The sequence below is a fragment of the Paramisgurnus dabryanus genome, chromosome 7, assembly GCF_030506205.2.
Source record: "Paramisgurnus dabryanus chromosome 7, PD_genome_1.1, whole genome shotgun sequence".
Lineage (NCBI taxonomy): Eukaryota > Metazoa > Chordata > Actinopteri > Cypriniformes > Cobitidae > Paramisgurnus > Paramisgurnus dabryanus.
In genome coordinates, this window is record NC_133343.1 from 1,647,513 (window position 1) to 1,666,044 (window position 18,532).

The 18,532-nt window shown below is 36.2% G+C and overlaps 2 protein-coding genes across 3 annotated transcripts; both read right to left on the reverse strand.

Moving 5' to 3' along the window:
* Positions 1 to 777: 777 nt before the first annotated feature.
* Positions 778 to 10,939, reverse strand: tpra1 (transmembrane protein, adipocyte asscociated 1). Its single transcript, XM_065293885.2, has 11 exons — positions 10,761 to 10,939; positions 10,020 to 10,195; positions 8,461 to 8,593; positions 7,674 to 7,760; positions 7,300 to 7,372; positions 7,135 to 7,214; positions 6,836 to 6,946; positions 6,690 to 6,750; positions 5,134 to 5,236; positions 4,369 to 4,449; positions 778 to 2,129 (listed from the first exon to the last, which is right to left on the reverse strand). Exons 2-11 carry the CDS (start codon positions 10,181 to 10,183, stop codon positions 1,895 to 1,897), a joined length of 1,128 nt encoding a protein of 375 aa, XP_065149957.1. The 5' UTR covers positions 10,184 to 10,195; positions 10,761 to 10,939; the 3' UTR covers positions 778 to 1,894.
* Positions 10,940 to 11,666: 727 nt separating this feature from the next.
* On the reverse strand, positions 11,667 to 17,714 carry trim107 (tripartite motif containing 107). 2 transcript variants are annotated; one of them, XM_065293882.2, is made up of 2 exons: positions 17,166 to 17,362; positions 11,667 to 13,654 (listed from the first exon to the last, which is right to left on the reverse strand). In XM_065293882.2, exons 1-2 carry the CDS (start codon positions 17,181 to 17,183, stop codon positions 12,188 to 12,190), a joined length of 1,485 nt encoding a protein of 494 aa, XP_065149954.1. In that variant the 5' UTR covers positions 17,184 to 17,362; the 3' UTR covers positions 11,667 to 12,187. The 2 variants fall into 2 exon arrangements, with proteins under 2 accessions (XP_065149954.1, XP_065149956.1); XM_065293884.2 differs by lacking the exon at positions 17,166 to 17,362 and adding an exon at positions 17,502 to 17,714 and having other exon boundaries at positions 11,669 to 13,654.
* Positions 17,715 to 18,532: the final 818 nt, after the last annotated feature.

Below are 18,532 nucleotides of genomic sequence, written 5' to 3' on the forward strand. Positions count from 1 at the left end.
AAATGTATGCGGTTAAAGCTAATCTCTGGAAACCCATACATAAGTACAAAAACAAACATGTACACAAATGTGATTATTTGAAATTTTCACAACTTTATTTAAAATTTTGAGATAAATACATTATTTATTTTTCAAATAAATAGATTTAGAAAAAAAGAGATGTTTCAGGGCACTGTATCTATTCTATCTAGTTTATTTGGTTGCATTTTGTAAAATTTTTTTTGTGAATTTTAAAATAATTTGTTGGCAGTCACTTTTAATTTTATTGTATTTTTTATGTTTATGTTACAGAAATAAAATGTCACTACTCATCTGGCGCTACAACAACTGACAGGCGAATGACGTCAAAGTACCGCGAGAGCAATTCGAGAAATAACACGAAAGTCTAATGTCGAATCGCTCTCGCGGTACTTTGACGTCATCGTCCTGTCAGTAGTTGCCGCGCCGCATAAAGGTGAACAAGCCGATTGGTATGATATGTCACATGATAAGATGAAAAACATTTTCGATGTACATGCTTAAATTACACCATGTGAAACAAATACATAACCGATTTATTCATCACAATTGGAATGTAAAACTGCGCAACAGACGGGAAAAACTTCTATTTAAAAAACTAAGCGTATCCACATATCATGACGTAACACTTTTGATCATTCCAAAATAAAGGTCCCCCACAAGCTGTCCAATATTTACAGTTAACGCTAAAATACTATTAAATTATTATTTCTGAAATGTTGTGGCAGCCCATACTTGAATAAATACTTAATTCATGTACTGTATATCTATTACGAGCTTAAAAGACAGAAAACTGACAAAGCTTTAAATATAAGCAGATGTGCTTTGAATTACAGATGTTATTAAAATGAGCTGTAGTGAGAGAATGCAAAAACTATGAATTTGTAAAAATAACACAACTATACTCACCCAAAGCATTTGAATATTTAAATCTCTAATCACAAAAAAATAATCAAATACAAATACTTTTAAATTAAAATATAAGACAAAAGCAATAAACAGAAATAAACATTTTACGCTGGCCAAATTTAATTGACATTTAACAACAAAATGAACCAAAATGTACTTGGCAAATGTTGGTAAATTTTTGTACACCATTTATAAAGTTGTTATTCATATACAACCATTTAACCAAATGAAATGAAGCATATTTGATATTTTATCTCAGTATGGTCCTTATTCTAGTAATGAGATCTTTCTAATGCACTCTTTATATATGGAATGATATCTGAGAGATTTCAGGAGTCACTATCAGTTAGAAAGAGACACCGAATTCAAACTGGAAACTGATAACAGGCTAAAAACCTGTACAATTTAACATATTTCTAAAATAAATTAAAATGCAAAAACATTTTCAAATCTAACTATGATCTAGCATCTGTAATAAATGACTTTACAAACATACAGATGAATGCTCAGTCCGATATAAAGCAGATGAACAAAGCCGAGATGGATCTGAGTCCTGAAGTCACAAGCTTAGTGTAGAAAGCTCAAATAAATGCCTGGTGGAAAAACTCACGGCAGTAAACATGAATAATCGATCAAACTTCCACTGATATCAGTAAAATATCTAATCATGTCTGAAATGTTGTACAGATAAATGATCAGCAATCGATTATTATCTCAGCAGATGTATTTTAGATAATCTACATCAAAGTTGCTTAAATTCTCTGATGCACACAGTTACAAGAAAGGAATGCATGAAAATCGAAAGAGTCCACTTTTAAACAACAACCGTGAAAAAACTTCTAATTCAAGGTGGTGCATGACAAACTGAATTCAAATCCACGGCACATCAAACTCTTCGTCTGGTCAAACAACAAGTAAACTGGAGGTGGCGTTGAAAACGTTCGGTGTTTAAACCTTGCTCTGTGTCTCAAGCATTAAGACTTCTCCAGCGATCGCTGTCGATGCTGTTTCCTCCTCCAAACGGTCCCGACACCACGTCATCCAGGTACGCTCCAGAGCCGTCGATCTGTGTGCTGGAGTACGAGCTATGATCCAGATCTTTCCTGCCCAGACCTGATGAGGAAGTGTTGGGCAGGTGGACATCGGAGTCTTCAGGCTCATCTATCTGTGACTTGTATGAGAAGAGGATCTTTGGCTCGGAACTGGAAATAGAAAACAGGAAAGAAAATAAACATTCGATTGTTACAGAAAGGAAACATGAACACTGTAACAAAGAAGGAAGTAGAAGAAATACATGATTGTTTTCTCTGAACTACCTACCGAGAACATTTGAAGAATTTCATATGGATGTGACATTTACAGTCAAAACTTGTAATATAGTTTCTCAAAGAACGCATTTATTACCAATATATTAAACCATCTGGTTATATTTTCCTGAACCCCTGATGATCTAGACATCAGGAGAATATCAGCCTATACCTATATTTTGTCTATTTCAGTTATAAATGTATTATGAATGTTACAAAAAGGACAAAAGATTTTGTGAGACAACATAGTTTGTAGGAATTCTGTCAATTGAAAATAAACAAACCAGATGCAATAATATTCAAGAAATGGAGAAGGGAACAAATAATATTGAATTTAATTTTTGTATGTGCATTTATGAGGAACAAACAATATTATGGACGTGACATTTCTCTGCTACGCTCGAAACAATTCCAAAATTTGCACTTACTTAAAGTGCACCTATTTCATTGCTAAAAGAGTTATTTTGATTTTTTACAAAACTCATGGATTTGAAAAACACAGTGTCCTCTGAATGGCCAGCTAACCTGTACGTTGTGATTGTTCCAAATACTTTTGGCGTCAGCCGGAAATGTGACGCTCCTTACCATGTTTGAAAGATTCGGTTGCTAACAGAAGTTAACTTACAGGCTGTGAGTCCAAGCGGGAGGAATTATGATAATGTCGGTCTTGTCTACATCACCAATCACAGGAAGTGAACGGTTGCCTACAATCCGTGTGTTTGTTGTAGTCCAAGAAAAGAGATTTACATTGTAAACGCTAACTTGCTTCATTGGTTACTTTGGGTTTTGTACCTTTTGCATATCGTTAACATGTACTAATACACACTTACACACCAAAGGATATGTAAAATTGTATGAGCTCTTTAACAATAGCTGGGTTTTTTTTAATTGCGCATAACGGCATTGCAAATTGAAAATAAAGCCAATAGAAACTCGTCAATTTTGCAAAAACTCACATATATCACCAAAAACGTTTTACGTTCACATGACGTGTTTTTTAGGCAATTTGGAAAAGGTGTATTTCGCAAAAACTGCCATGGAAACAGGTTACCTGATATACAAGGCAGTCACATAATTATTATTTAAAGATGACGCGGTATGACTTAAAACCTCCCAGAAACACCTCAATACGTGTCAACACCTTCATTTCACAATAGTCTTTTGTCGACATTTGGAAAATAACACTAAAGTTTTGCACAAATCTGCAATGGAAACGCAGCTGAAAAATAGTTGTAAAAAAAGGTGCAGTGTGTAAATTTTAGTGGCATCTAGTGGTGAGGTTGCGAACTGCGACCAACTGCAACCAAGTCCACTGCTCACCTATCGCTTTTGAAACACACAGAGAAGCTACGGTAGCCGCCACCGGACAAAAATGTCATCGTTGGAGAGAACTTAGTAAAAAGTTTGTCCATTAAGGGCTTCTGTAGAAACATGGGGGCACAAAATGGCGACTTCCATGTAAGGGGACCCTCGGTGTATGTAGATAAAAGCGTCTCATTCTCAGGTAATCAAAACATAACAGTTCATTATGAAAGGTCTTACACACCCCTGATAATATAGTTTTGTTTATTATTTTGCATTTCGGTCAAGAGATCTTTCAAAAAATTACACACTGCACCTTTAAACCAAGACTTTAGATGAGTATTTAAACCAACAAATATTGACATCTATGATATCAGTATGGTTAAAAACTTTACTTTTCATGATAAGGTTGCCCATTTACTAAAACTAAAATTGAAGGGCTTGTATTGTACCGATGCCTATATGTACTGTATGTATTAATTCACTGGGTCCCACACATTATGGTCCTAATGCTAATATGATATGTTCACATATTCTCTACACCTCTGTATTGCAAACTGATTAAATACGTTTGGATTTAAATATGAATGTGTTTCATTTGATAATTTTATTGCATGTATGTATGTTATTGTGTTATTAAGCATGTTTATTTTATTTTTTATGTTTTTTCCTTTTCAGGTTGCCTTTTAAAATCTGGCAAGTCGCAACAGATGGAAATAAGCCTGTGGGCTAACTCGTACTTATTTACAGTATCTGTGCTGTTGATTAATGTCCTTTTTACAATAAATAAATGAAAAAAACTATAGAATTAACAGAGAGAATATCCACATACCCAAAGAATCCTTTGAGGAACGTGACGTAGATCAGAGGAGCAAAGACAGAAAAGTACAGGAATGTGGTCACATCAACACAACTGTAAAGAAACACAACACAACATAGAGGGGTTTAAACATCGGTGACCTTTTTCCATCTGGTATTTTCATTTCTGTTTTTAATTACACCTGAAATTAAAGAGGAAGCTTTAAAAAATTTTTAAATAAATATTTAAATTTGATCAACATAATCTGATAACAGAATGCAGAACAGACAGCACTTACTGAAAATCATCAATATTTTAAAACACTGTTCATTGAGAAGACTGATGATATATCATATAAGTTATCAACAGTTACGGTTAGTCAATCACAGTGGCGGCGGCTCGTGACTTCTTTTCCGAGGAATGCAAAATATCATCATGTGTGTGGATCAAAATGCCATCTCGTGTCATGTAAAAATCTTAGCCTGCTACAGACGCTTTGTAAGGGTTTATGATAAACGCTCATGTTTGCTAGATACTCGCTTAATCTCATGTGTAATCTATCATGAACCCTTTCAACGCTTATGCAGCAGGCACGTATTTTGACATGACGTTATGCACATAGGTTCTCATGACGCACTGAACACATATTTTGCCTCGCCACCACTGTCAATCATATTAATATTGGTGTACAATGTCCATTAAACTGAGCAATCAATCTCCTACATAACCCTCATTTTCCTTCAGAGTTTGTCATCTTAATTGAATCTATGTTTGTAAAAGTGAAATATAAACGCTCACCACAGGCCTTCAATAATATCAGCACAGAGAAGAGCACTGCCGATCCCCTGAACCAGATTCAGTACAGACAGAATCCCAGCATACACGTAAAAACTCCTCTTAGCTGATGATAGAGAGAGACATTCATGATCACATGAGATAAACACAAACAGAGATAGAAAGTCTTGCGTTATAAATAATCTGTAGGTTTAGAGGTATATTTTTGGCTGTTACTTATATTAAAGGGCTCCTATTATGCCTTTTTTTTTACAAAATGTAATATAAGTCTCAGGTGTGCCCAAAATGTGTCTGTGAAGTTTTAGCTTTATTATATCATGTCCAAAATGCCTTTAATTGGGCAGGAGCAAAAACGTGCTGTTTTAGTGTGTGTACCTTTAAATGCAAATGAGCTACAGCTCCTCACTCCCTTAACAAAAGAAACAGTGAGCGCTTTCGGTTCAAATAGATCTAATTCATGTAAATAAAGTCTGAGATAATAGTATCTCACTACTGAGATATGGAGGACAGCATACAACTCACTAGGGGCAGAAACTATGGTAATGCAAGAGTCAGTGGATGTGGGCGGGGCTTTATCAGTGTGACATCACATTAACAAAAAAAACACTACGTCTTATGACACTGCTTTGGTTTAATGGGGATTTTAAAAGGACAAGAGGGTAGGGATGCTCAATTATGGGTTTCAATTATTTTGGTAAAAATCATAATCACGATTATTTAACACGATTAATCCATGACTTTAAAGGAAAACACCACAGCTTTTCAATATTTTACTATGTTCTTACCTCAACTTAGATGAATTAATACATACATATCTTTTTTCAATGCATGCACTTTTAATGTTTGTATAGCGCTTTTATTCCTATGGGTCTAAACAGAACTTTTATTTTGTGCCACCATACTTACTCGTGTAACTACTCATTTAACATGAGTTAGAATTGTTAAAGTTCTTTAAATAGGGAAAACATGGAAGTGTTTGGTGGCTTATAAATTCATCGTTGTTTGGATCCCAGGGAATGAATGGGGCTAGGCTAAATGCTAATACATTCATGGCGCGCTGTACAAAGATTAAAAGTGCACGCATTGAAAAAAGATAGGTATGTATTAATTTGTCTAAATTGAGGTAAGAATTCAATTCAATTCAATTCAATTCAATTAGTTAAGAACATAGTAAAATATTAAAATACTGTGGTGTTTCCTTTAAAAACACTCATTTATTTAACCTTTTTATTAAGTAAGTGTTGCAGAAGGCTACACGTGTCAAAGCAGTGGTGCCTTCGAAGTGCACGCAATTTATGGCAGAATAATTGTTCAACCTTGATTCATTGTTTTTGGAATTGTTTGAATCGAATTCAGCCCTACAAGTGGGTGGATTTTTCCATTGTAGGGTGGTTGTGTTTACACACTGCCAACACACCTTGTAAAAATGGATTTTGCATAATAGGTGCCCTTTAACACAACTTTACTTTGGAAAGAGAGAAAATAAATTAACACATGGCTACATACAATGTAAAAATGCAAACATGTCCTGTTACCAAAACCCTTTTACTTTTACTCACATGGTAATGAGATTTTGTCTCTGACTGGAGTTTTAGGAAGAATGACTATCAGAGAATAAACCTGAAAAACAGTCAAAATTAAACTTTACTTCAAAATAAAAGTTTCGATCGAATTCAATATAAAAAGAAATTTAAGAAATCAATACCAGGAAAAAGAAGCAAGAACTGGCCAGCCAGAAGTGCCGCCCACCGTGACCGTAGATGTTGAAGTCTTTAGCCGAGAGATGTTTATCTGGGTATCGAATCTCCAGAGTTCCCTGAAGAAGCAGCAGATTATATATGAAAGCCATAACTGTGAGTTTAAGGTGTGTGCATGGTAAAATCTCTGTAACACATGGCCACCCTTACTGCTTTTATAAAACAGGCGTCTTAGTATGTAGCCACTAACCAGGAGCGCTTATAGGGTCACTGTTTATATATCTGATATACAAGCGCACACGCTTACCTGTGTGATGGAATAGGCCAAGGCCAAGATCGCAGTGATGGCCAACACACGCTTGATACTGGACTTACTCTCCAGATGACCTGAACCAGTATAATCACAAAACATGTCACTTTACAGACCTGAGATCAGCATAAAGCAATAAACATTAAGAATTCAGAAACATACCAAAAGCCAGTCCCAGTATGATGACGCTGAGCTCAATACCTAATAAAAAGAAACGCGTGATTTCCCAAAGCACCTGCGGGCGGACACATCACATCACAGTCAACTGCAGTATTAAAAGGAACGTTTCATGATGCATTGCATCGCTTTGTAAAGAATTAAAATATGAATTATATATAAATTTTTCTTTACTGTTAAATGTCAGTAATATTACTATTGGCTTTGCACACTGTGCATAAATATAAAGTAGTCATTTTAGAGCAGGCAGTCTAGTCTGTTGCACACCAATCAGTGTGTTATTAGAAACATTAGGATGTCTTTCACACATTTTTGATTTAGTAATAACAGGAATAATAGGAATGATGCCTAAGTTTTACCTTATCTATGAGCGTGGCAGCACTGGATGTGCTCACAGTCATGGAGACTATAGCACGTGTGATACCCACAGCAGCCACTACAAACACCTAAACACACAAAACAACAACCACTTACATAAATCACACTATCAACACACTTTTTATGACTCTGTTATCTATATTTGTATCAATTAACTGCTATGTAAATTACATAACCGATAAATCATGAATCCAAATGCTTGAAAACTCAAGAAGTCACATGATGTAAGGTAACATTCATGATAGATAGATAGACAAGATAGATAGACAAGATAGATAGACTAGATAGATAGATAGATAGATAGATAGATAGATAGATAGATAGATAGATAGATAGATAGATAGATAGATAGATAGATAGATAGATAGATAGATAGATAGATAGATAGATAGATAGATAGATAGATAGATAGATAGGACTGTGCAAATTGGCAAGTGCAATTAAGTGTAGCTCTGCAATTATTGATCCATTGCAATTAGAGATGCACTGATATAACCAGTATCTTTCGATAAAAATAAAAAAAACAATTCACTATCTATATAGTTTACAGGTTTATTTACATTATTAAGAGTACGTTTACATTATTCATTTAGTTAACATTATTGAGAGTTAGATTTATAGTTTACACTACTGAAGGTCGGAGGTTTGAGCAATAATAATGTTTGACTTGAGTCAAAGCACAACTCTCACTCGGTGGGAAGCCCCAAGGGATTGAAAGCACATTCCAGAATCAGGAAAATGACTGTGAACGTTTTGGTGCTTGCTTACCAGTATATAAAACGCCACAAAGATGGGGCTGGAGGTGAGACGGATCTTGGCCCGAGCAGAAGGAAGTTTCCACATCAGGAATATCAAGAATGCAACATTAGGGATGAGCAGCATCAGGTCCCAGAATCGAACCCTGACACAAACCAGACAAACTTTTCAACAACAATACAAGGAAACAGCAGCTCAACTGCTTACAGTCCAGATAATGTTTATAACCGTAGATAATAAACAAGTCATTTATTACTGTAATACCAGCCCACACACATCTAAAACAGGAATTTCAACTTTTACCTGTGATGGAAAGTACCTGTTTATCTACAAAGATCCACAGCATGTTTTTACTTTAATTTAATATTTGGTAGTAAAGACACACACACACATATTGTAGCGAGTCAATTGAATGCTTTGGTTTCATTTGAATTTTATCTGTTACGTTCTCTTGCACTAACATTGATCTCTAGAGAAAGATAACATGATATCAGATTGGATTTGTTTTATGTTAGTGTGGACACTTCTAGAAGAGCACACAAATCTTAACTTCAAACATACATAAAAATTTATGTTAGTAGAAATTACAAGAGTGTTTACCTTCTGATTTATAACAAAATGTATGTAAACATTGCCAAACATTTCTTTATTGCATTTTTTTAATTAATGTTTTTTTTAAACAAGCTATATATGTAGTTAATCAAAGTATTAACTACTCAAAGTTTTAAAAGATGATTGTATTCTATTCAATAACATTAACTATTCAACAATTCTATTCAAATGAATCTTATCCCCTACAGGTAAACACACGTTTACATCTTTTCAACTGGACATGCATGACTTTGTCTTTCATGTACAAAAAAAAAATGATATTCAGCTTTCATAAATCAATTGATATTGTTTCTCTTTTGATATAAGCTGCTGATTCATCACACATTCTTAAAAACAAAGAGAGGAAGTTGTCGTGTCCAAATCATCGCACATCTGTCATTACTGATAGTGTTAATGTCTTAAAGCTGTGAAACAACTTCTGAGAAATTTGACATTGTAGTGCTAAAGTTATCTCAAAATATAAACCCAAGACAAAAATGAATTGTTGTCCCTTGAGATCAAAAGTACCTAAATAGAGGACACTTCAGATTACACAGACATGAAAGCAGAACTGAAAGCTCATGTAAATAACCTGCAATGCTAAAATCACATTCGTGCGTCTGACGGAAAGTCCTGGTGTCAGCTTGCACCTCTTTAGTGGACACGGCCCGCTAAACTTTATTCAAAAGCGCAGACAATATTACAGCAAGTATCCCTATCGGTTTAAAAACTGAAACTACACAGACACAGGTTATGTATATGCTATCTAAAGACAGTTATACTCTACAAACATATGAAGACAGATGGCATAAATCCTCGATTATAATCAGCCAAAATAAAGACAGAACAAAATCTATTAATGAAGTGAAACTGGTAGCAGCAACTTTGTCACATTTAACACAAACGTGTCAATGTGTGCTGACATATAAAGCCTAAAAACGTATACTTTACAGACTTTGCTCCAGTGAAAACGACTTTACCTGGAGTCTCCGATGTCCTCATAGAGTATCTGTAGACACTTGTGTGGTTTAGTGATGTTGATCTCCTGATCTGGTGTAAAATCTGTGCTGTTCTCCACTGTGGGAAACACACTTGTGTTGCCATAATGAGCAAATCTCACACTTTGTGTTACTCTCTCCAACATCCTGAACTAAACCTGTGGGAAACAAACAAACCTCATTCAATTCAAACTCACATGCATTTGATTCAAATATAACACACATAGAGTCGAGTAAACATTATAAGCATGCACAAGCAGAGATTCACAACTATGAATTTATGAATTTAAATCTACAGTGGTTACCTGTAAATTGTAAATGATAGTGAAATATTTCGCACACATATTTTTTAGTAAAATTGTAGTCATACATCCACAACCATAAGAAATGCATGATCACAAATCAATAGTAGCACAAATGTTACATTGAAGTATTGAAATGTCTACAATGTATCGTTGCAATTGTATAAAATATATCAAATGTAACAAAGTAACTGTTCTGGAATGTAGGCTACGTGTTTGTATTTACACACAATATTACATAACAGAGATCAAATACTTTGTGTAAACAAACTCATCACGCACTGATTTTAGTAAATGTTAAACTGAAATGAAAGGAAATTTGTCTTTATCTGTAACGTGTTTAGAGTGAATGATATCATCATGTGACACAAATCACACACCGATCTAGTATCAGGTGATAAACAACAGAAACACAGCTCACCTTTAACTGTTAACGCTTTCCGATCAAAGGCTGATGTAATCCAGTATTAATGCCACCATTCGGTTTAATGGAGTCATAATAACTTTGATTCGTACGACGGCTGTTGTTTGTTTGTTTACAGGCGGAATGAAACTGATGCGTCAGGCGCTTGTCAGATAAGTCAGCGTGAACGACCATAGACATATACGTAGACATAGATACGTCATGAGCGGCTGTTTCTAAGGGCAGTCGTCCGCCATATTGGAACGGTCCAAGGAGATTTTCCCAAGTCTGCGTGCATGCGGCGATCACTTTAAAACTAGTTTCCTGCTGATTAAAGGTAAAATTATTTTATTTTATAATTATTTTATTATGTAGTAGACCGTGACCAATACATTGTTAAACTAACACAATACACCAAGACAAAAGTGTTTGCTTTAAAAGTCACTGCAATGTAAAAGTCTGTAATATTAAGTAAATACATAAACATTTTAACCTCTGAAATGTTAGCTCATTTTTTCGGGAATTTATTTGCAGGGTTTACGAATCATAGGGTGCGCAATGTCCCAGTGCGTTGTATCCTGGAAAACTGCGTGTGACGTCTGCAATAGGACCTTTCCAAAATGGCGGACACGTCTACATATGTGGATCGGCCGAATTACGTATCTATGTACACATATCTATGTGAATGCCACTACCAAAGCAAAAATGGCCGTCATATGTGCGACACTTCAAAATAAAAGACCCACCTTCCTCCCAGAGATAATGGCCGCCATCTAGCCAACACTTCAAAATAATGGTTTAAAAAAATAAAACACAGAGGCTTTTCCAAAGGCTTTTCCAAATATAGTACTTAAACTAGTGGAAGAGGTTGATGTTATTGTATTTTTATTTTAGCAAAAAAAAAAATGTAGTAAACATGTTATAAGAAAAGCATGCTTTTAGAACTGTAATATTTGAAATGTAAATGTAAAGACAAACAAACATCACTTTTCCATGTTTTCAACACTTAAATGCATATAATAAAATCAAATATTTTGTTTTATTTATTTATTTGTTTAGATGATAATGTTGAAACCAGCGTGCATGAGAGGTGAACATAAGAGGGAACAAATAACATCCATTAAAAGATATTTTAGGACATGCCACATTTTATGACAGTTTTTATGGGATCTGTCAGTAATTTGACTTTAATAACACATGAATAGACCTTAGTATAGTAGACACAAAGACATAAATGTTGCAACTGTGTGGCTCTATTTTGCCAAATAATCTTAAAAAAATGTTTTTCTTAAAAGCAGAAAGTAGACAAAAATCCCACAGAGAACATGTGTTAACTTTAGACTTAAAACAAACTTCAGGTCAGACTGCACCTTCACAGCGTGTTGTAATTTGTGTCAAATTAAATATTCATATATAAGGTGAACCAAAGTATTTGCATGAAATCATTAGTTTACTGTTATGTGTGCTTTGGGCTGACCCGACATCATCCTAACAGCCAGATAGACAGGCTCTGTAAAGTTCACCGTAAACGAGTGAAGATGAGTTTTTTCCCCACTCGTGTCGCTAATGCTATAAAATGCTAAAGTACTGCGACTGAAGCTGAGGTGTATCTCCACTCTCTTCAGAGATGGTGTACGTCTAAGCGGCGTGTCCTTTCCATTTTCGTAAGCCCTCAGTAAGTTATCACAGTACATGAGGCAACAGGACCCGGCACTGCTCTCCAGCCCACTACCAAAACCGGAGCGGGCCAACCCACCATAACACAGAGCTAAAACCCAGGGACAACCCTCAGCCTTCACGCTCCAAAGATGCTCTCCTTTGGAGAAGCTCTGGGAGCTCAGAGCTTGGAAGAAACTGGAAAACCTCTGAGAACCGGCCGGATACGACTGCTTCACCACACTGAAAGTCAGAGTTTTTAGATCTTCAGACAAGAGCAGGTTGGGGTGGATGGTCTCAGGGTCAAACGTCACCTCAGAAGGGTTGAGGATGATTCGTAAAGCTCTCTGAGCGGATCCGAGCCCAAGACGGAGTTGAGCGTTGTGTTGTTCCATTTCCGTGCAGACCTTTTTTAAACTGCTAAACAATTCACTCGAAGAATCGTTTAATGGCTCCAGAGTCAAGCTGGAAACTTGGGATTCAATCTTTTGAATTTCATCACTAAAACAGGTGCTATCGTTCCCATCCATCATGGTATTGATCTGAAGTTCAGCAGTCCTTAATTTCTGCTGAAGGTCTGATAGCAGTACAACTCTATTTTGTGCGGCATCATCTCTGGGCTTTAGCTCAACTTCAAGAAGCTTCATACTAGTGACGCTGTAGGTCTTCATCAGCTCTGTCATTTCCTCCAGTATGCCGCTAACCTCTTTCCTTAAATCAGCATGGGTTGCCTTTACTAAAGCCTCTCTATCCTTCTCTTTAGTCACCAGATCATCCATTACAGCTAGCTTTTCATGTAAGCTATTCATTATGGGTAGTAATCTAGACATGCGTTCATTCGATTCAGTCTCCAAAGGAACGACTTTTTCTAATTCTGTTGACTGACAGTTTTCCTCCGCAGTGTCTGCTACAACAGATCCGTCACTATTGTTGACCATCTTGTCTTCTACAGTGGATTGAAGCTCAGCTCCATCTGTGAGTCTGATGTTGTCTTTGAAGCTCTCAACTATGTTTTTAAGTTTAATATTTCTCGGTAAGGACTCTGGGTTGAGATGTTGCTCTCCACACACTGGACAACAAAGTTCTTGAGGTGTTTTTTGACACTCAGGGGCTTCCAGACATGCGAGGCAAAAACTGTGGGCACAAGGGAGTGTGACTGGATCGAGAAAGATACTGAGACAGATGGGACAGATGACCTCGGACTCTAAACAGCTTTCAGAAGATGACTGGGCCATGATGACAGATGTCTCTGGTAACTGTGTAATATAAAACAGGGTTAAGCAATTTAGCCAGTATTAAGGTTTGGCTTCAATGCATTTTTATTCTGCATTAAGTACAGCTGTGTGGAAATTATAAACCCACATAGCAATTTTCTCTAATAACTAACAATTACTGGTAATTTCACATACCGTTGTTTCCAGTTTTGTGTTAAAACTTGTTTAGAGCGAATTCATGCAAAAAAATGTTTTAAACAAAAGTTTTTACTATACTGATATCTCAGGTGTCAATATTTGGTGGCTTAAAAATCAGTGCAAACTAGGGATGGGCATGATTAATCGACGATCGATAATTGATCGTTAAGAATTTAGTCGATGACGTTAATTTGTTATTGACTAATCGAATACTTTTTTATCTAATGCAGGTTGCGTTGCCTAGCGTAGCGTGTGTCTTGAAGCAATTCAATGAATTTCACTGTGTGGCAGCAATTCAACATTTTACCACCAGGGTGCAATATTTGACACCATACTCCGTTATCTGTGACCTTTCGTTTTGATTTCCAAAAAATAATCATGAAGAGATCATGATTTTTTGGACCAAATGAGGTCTCTGTTTAAGAATGCGGCTCACAGCTGCAGGTTCCGCTGCTTTAGAGCACCGCATATTCAAGCGCATATGTTCCATTTGTCTAACTAAATGTAGTTCAACTGTTTGCCACAAGTTGATCTTGTAATAAAGGTCTCATGAAGGAAAACACGCTGTATTTTTGTATTCAACATTTTTGAATTATAAAAGTTAAATAATTTTTTTTTATTATAAAAATATTAATGATTAATCGATAGTCGACCGTTAATTCTCCCGTCAATCGACTAAAAAAATTTAATCGAATGCCCATCCCTAATGCAAACCTTTGTTTAGGTTAAAAAAAAAAATTCCACAGTTAGGTAAGTGTAGATTTCAGATTCAAAAAAGTCACACGTTTCTTCACCATAAATGCGCACATGAAATTAAAATAAAATGTGACTCTGGACCACAAAACCAGTCTTATGATGTGTTCACACTTAACGTAAATAGAACGTCCGGCGCAAATTATTTCAATGTTAAGTCAATGTAAAGACACGTTTACGTGCATCTGGAGGTCTCGAGGTGTGAATGAGGCGTTTAGCGCGGCGCGGTAGATGCGAATTCGCCTCATTCGCGTATCCAGTTCGCGCAAATGACGCAAATTGACGCATGAAAGACGCGAATTGCCGTCTGACAGCCGAGTTTGCTGTCAATTTCATGCCATGTTAATCAGGAGCCTTCTTGCTGCTGTGGCAGCAGACCTGCCCAGAGTCACTCCTTGCCCCTCCCACAAGAATCGGATTTGTAACTTTCATATCGTTAACATGTTCTAACTAGGGATGCACCGAATATTTGGCCACCGAAAGTTTTCAGCCGAAAATGGCCCAAAAGAGCATTTTCGGTTTTTGTCCAGAAACCGCAACCTGCACGTGCTTGTCCGAAGCAACGTATCTGAGGTGTGGATGTATTTAACCAGAAAAAGTCGTTAAAGTGAGCAGCTTTCTGTAAGCACATGCGGTTGAATGTGTCCAGTCCAGCTCCAATCAGACGTGATCATCTCTTCAAAGATCAGAATTCTGGATGTGTAAACTTTAGAGAGAGTTGCGCTACTGTGTCTCATACTGTAGTCCATTAACATACATTTGGCGAATAAAGCAATAAAAAACAATGTAACGTTTTTATGTGGAGCGACTGTTTATGCTGCGCTGTTTTAATTCGGCCTCGGTCTCTGTGTGCGCACGCGTTTAAGTGCCCTCAATAGTGCATACACAGAGAGACGCGTTTTAAAAAGCAAGCAAACATAAAATCTTTCTGTTCTTGACAGGGCACATACAAACAAATGATCTCTACACTATATTCTTTTTCTAATAAAAACATTTGTTTATGTCTTAAGTGTATGGATTACAGTCAGAAACCAGTCCATGCTCATTTGGTCTTAAAGAGACAGTAACCTCAATTAACCTACTTATGTCTGTATCATGTATGTGTTAACAACCCAAAACAAACAGAAAATCACTTCTATAGCTGTAAAAAAAATTATAATATATTTAATTTATACAATAAAGGCAGGGTTATGATTCATTTAATTTGATTTCTGTACCTAATGTTTATTTCAGACCCTACTTTGTGTGCAACTTTGTTCTTTTTTATAAATGTTTGCAATTTCTTTATTTGTTAATAGATTTTTCCCACCCTCTTTTTGCTGATGCAAAATATAATCCGATCCGTGCCTCAAAAACTGTAATGTGATCCGAATCTGAACCGTGAGTTTTGTGATCCGTCACACACCCCTAGTAAAGTTAGTACACAGTTATACCCATAAATGCAATGGTCCTAATAATTGGCATAATAATCAGTTTCTGTGTTTCGGTTTTCGGCCTTGGTTTCCTTGGCCAAGAATTTTCATTTCGGTGCATAGCTAGAACTAACACACACACAAAAATGTAAAATTATGAAACGGAAAATAGGTGCTCTTTAAGTCACACAGGTATATTTGTAGCAAAAGCCAGCAACAATACATTCAAAGTCAATTATATTTTTTCTTTTATGGCAAAAATCATTAGTATATTATGTAAAGATATGTCAAAACTAGAAGTGCAATTTTATTAATATTTAGATTTTTTTTGCACCCTCAGATTCTAGATTTTTAAATAGTTGCCCTGCTGAAAAAACCAGCATCAAACCAGCATGGGAATAATGCTGGTTTAGCTGGTGGTCACAGCATACCAGCACCAAAACACAACATATGCGGGTATGACCAGCATGGGATGCTGGTGCTAATGCTGGTTTAGCTGGTGCTAATACTGGTGCTGATGCTGGTTTAGCTGGTGTTCACTAGCAAACCAGCACCAAAACACAACATATGCTGGTCTTGCTGGAATGCTGTTTTTTTCAGCAGTATCTCGACCAAATCTTGTCCTATTCTAATAAACCATACATCAACGGAAAGCTCATTTATTTAACTTCCAGATGATGTATACATTTATTTTATCCACCATTATGACTGGTTTTCTGGTCCAGGGTCACAAATAAATATTATTTGTTATATAGAAATGTAGAAAGCAGCAATCGCTACGGTAGACGCTGTAATGTTGCCATGGTCACCTTCCCAGACAACCACGTGTCTCCTCTCCATAGGGCTTTAAAATAAACTTTCTGCATTGCTAAATCTGCAAATTTACCTTAACATTTAGGCCCAATTTGGTTAATTTTGGACTATAATACACACTTATAATCAAACGGTTTTTATTTCTTTTCGCTGCTAAAAAAAACCTCGTGGACATTTATGACGCTAACGCTAACTCTTATGTTTCGACTTTGAAGGGGTTAAAGTCTGTGACATCTCCCATCTCCTGTATTATTGGGCCATTAGCCCGTATTTTAAACACGATACCACATCACCAACTTATAAGATGTCGGTCTTGTTTATCGTATATCAAGACATGCGTATTTCTACATCAGATAAATAATAAAACATCCGCTTACCTTAAACCTGCGTAACATATGGGTTATTTATATAAAACTGAACTATCGCCTACTATGCTAAAGAGAAACAAAGCTCATCTGTATTAAATGGCGTAGTTCATGTGCTCCTGCTGCGTGCCGTAGATATTTTAGTATTTGATGTGAATTTATAACAGCTCGATGTAGCGGCTGCAGTGAGTTTCGTTTTCCTGCGATTACCTCATACACACACACGCCTCGTTTATTAATGTACAACGCAAACGATTCAAATTAAATGCGTTTGAATATCATACATCCCATAATATTACAGCATTACAAATACTTCACATTTATACAAGGTCTGTTTAATTTACTTACCCGCGCGCGTAGGACTGCTAAATTAAGACTGCTTCAGATTTCCATGATGTGTGCCTATAAAAGTTATTCATTAGAGAACACACACACGAGTTTTGCAAGTACACCTGCCAACTGAAATGAAGGTTGCAACCCTGCTGTACACACAAATTAACTTCATCAAACACAAACTCTGATGTTTCCTGCTTGAGCGGCACAGTTATTGACACAGACACGCGCACGCGCGCGCGCACAACGTTTAATAATTTCACAACAGCAAGAGCTCAGGTAGCAAAGGTTTACCTCAGAGAATTTTAAGACACTGATGACAAAACAATGCTCTTAGATTAATCCAGGACAAGCCCTACGTTATATTAGGACATTTACAGTAATTTAATATTAAAGGGGACAAATCATGAACATCTGAATGTTTAAGGGCTATAATTGTGCCCCCGGTGCTTCTATCGACCTAGAAATTGTGAAAAAGATCAACTCAGTAACTTAGTTTTGGTAAACCATTCTCTGCAAGCATGTGAAAAAATAGGTGTTTGCAATTTGGCTCCCCTTGTGATGTCAGAAGGGGATAATACCGCCCCTTTATCTGCACTATCCAACCACTGCACTGCCATTTAGTGCAGAGATCAACTCATTTGCATTTTTTCAACTCATTAGCAAATTTTTGATCAAACCTACAAAGTGGCAATTTTAACACATTATAATAAATTGTCTATGGTATTTTGAGCTAAAACTTTGGGGACACCAAAGATTTATTTTACACCTTTAAAAAGTCTTGTGAAATGTCCCCTTTAAGTAAGTTTTTACAAACGTGGCTTACAAAAAACAATACTGGTGTGCATGTAGAGACAGAACAACGGCACTGATATATGTTCAGATATGTTAGTAAAAGATGTTTTAAAATGAAGACAGCTCAAACATGCATTTTAGAGTGTTTTCAAATATGTTGGTGTGCACCGTGGTGCGGCCTCGGAGCGCACCAAAATACATTGTATCATTTTTCGGTTAGTGCAGTCCGTGTTCACATATATATATATTTT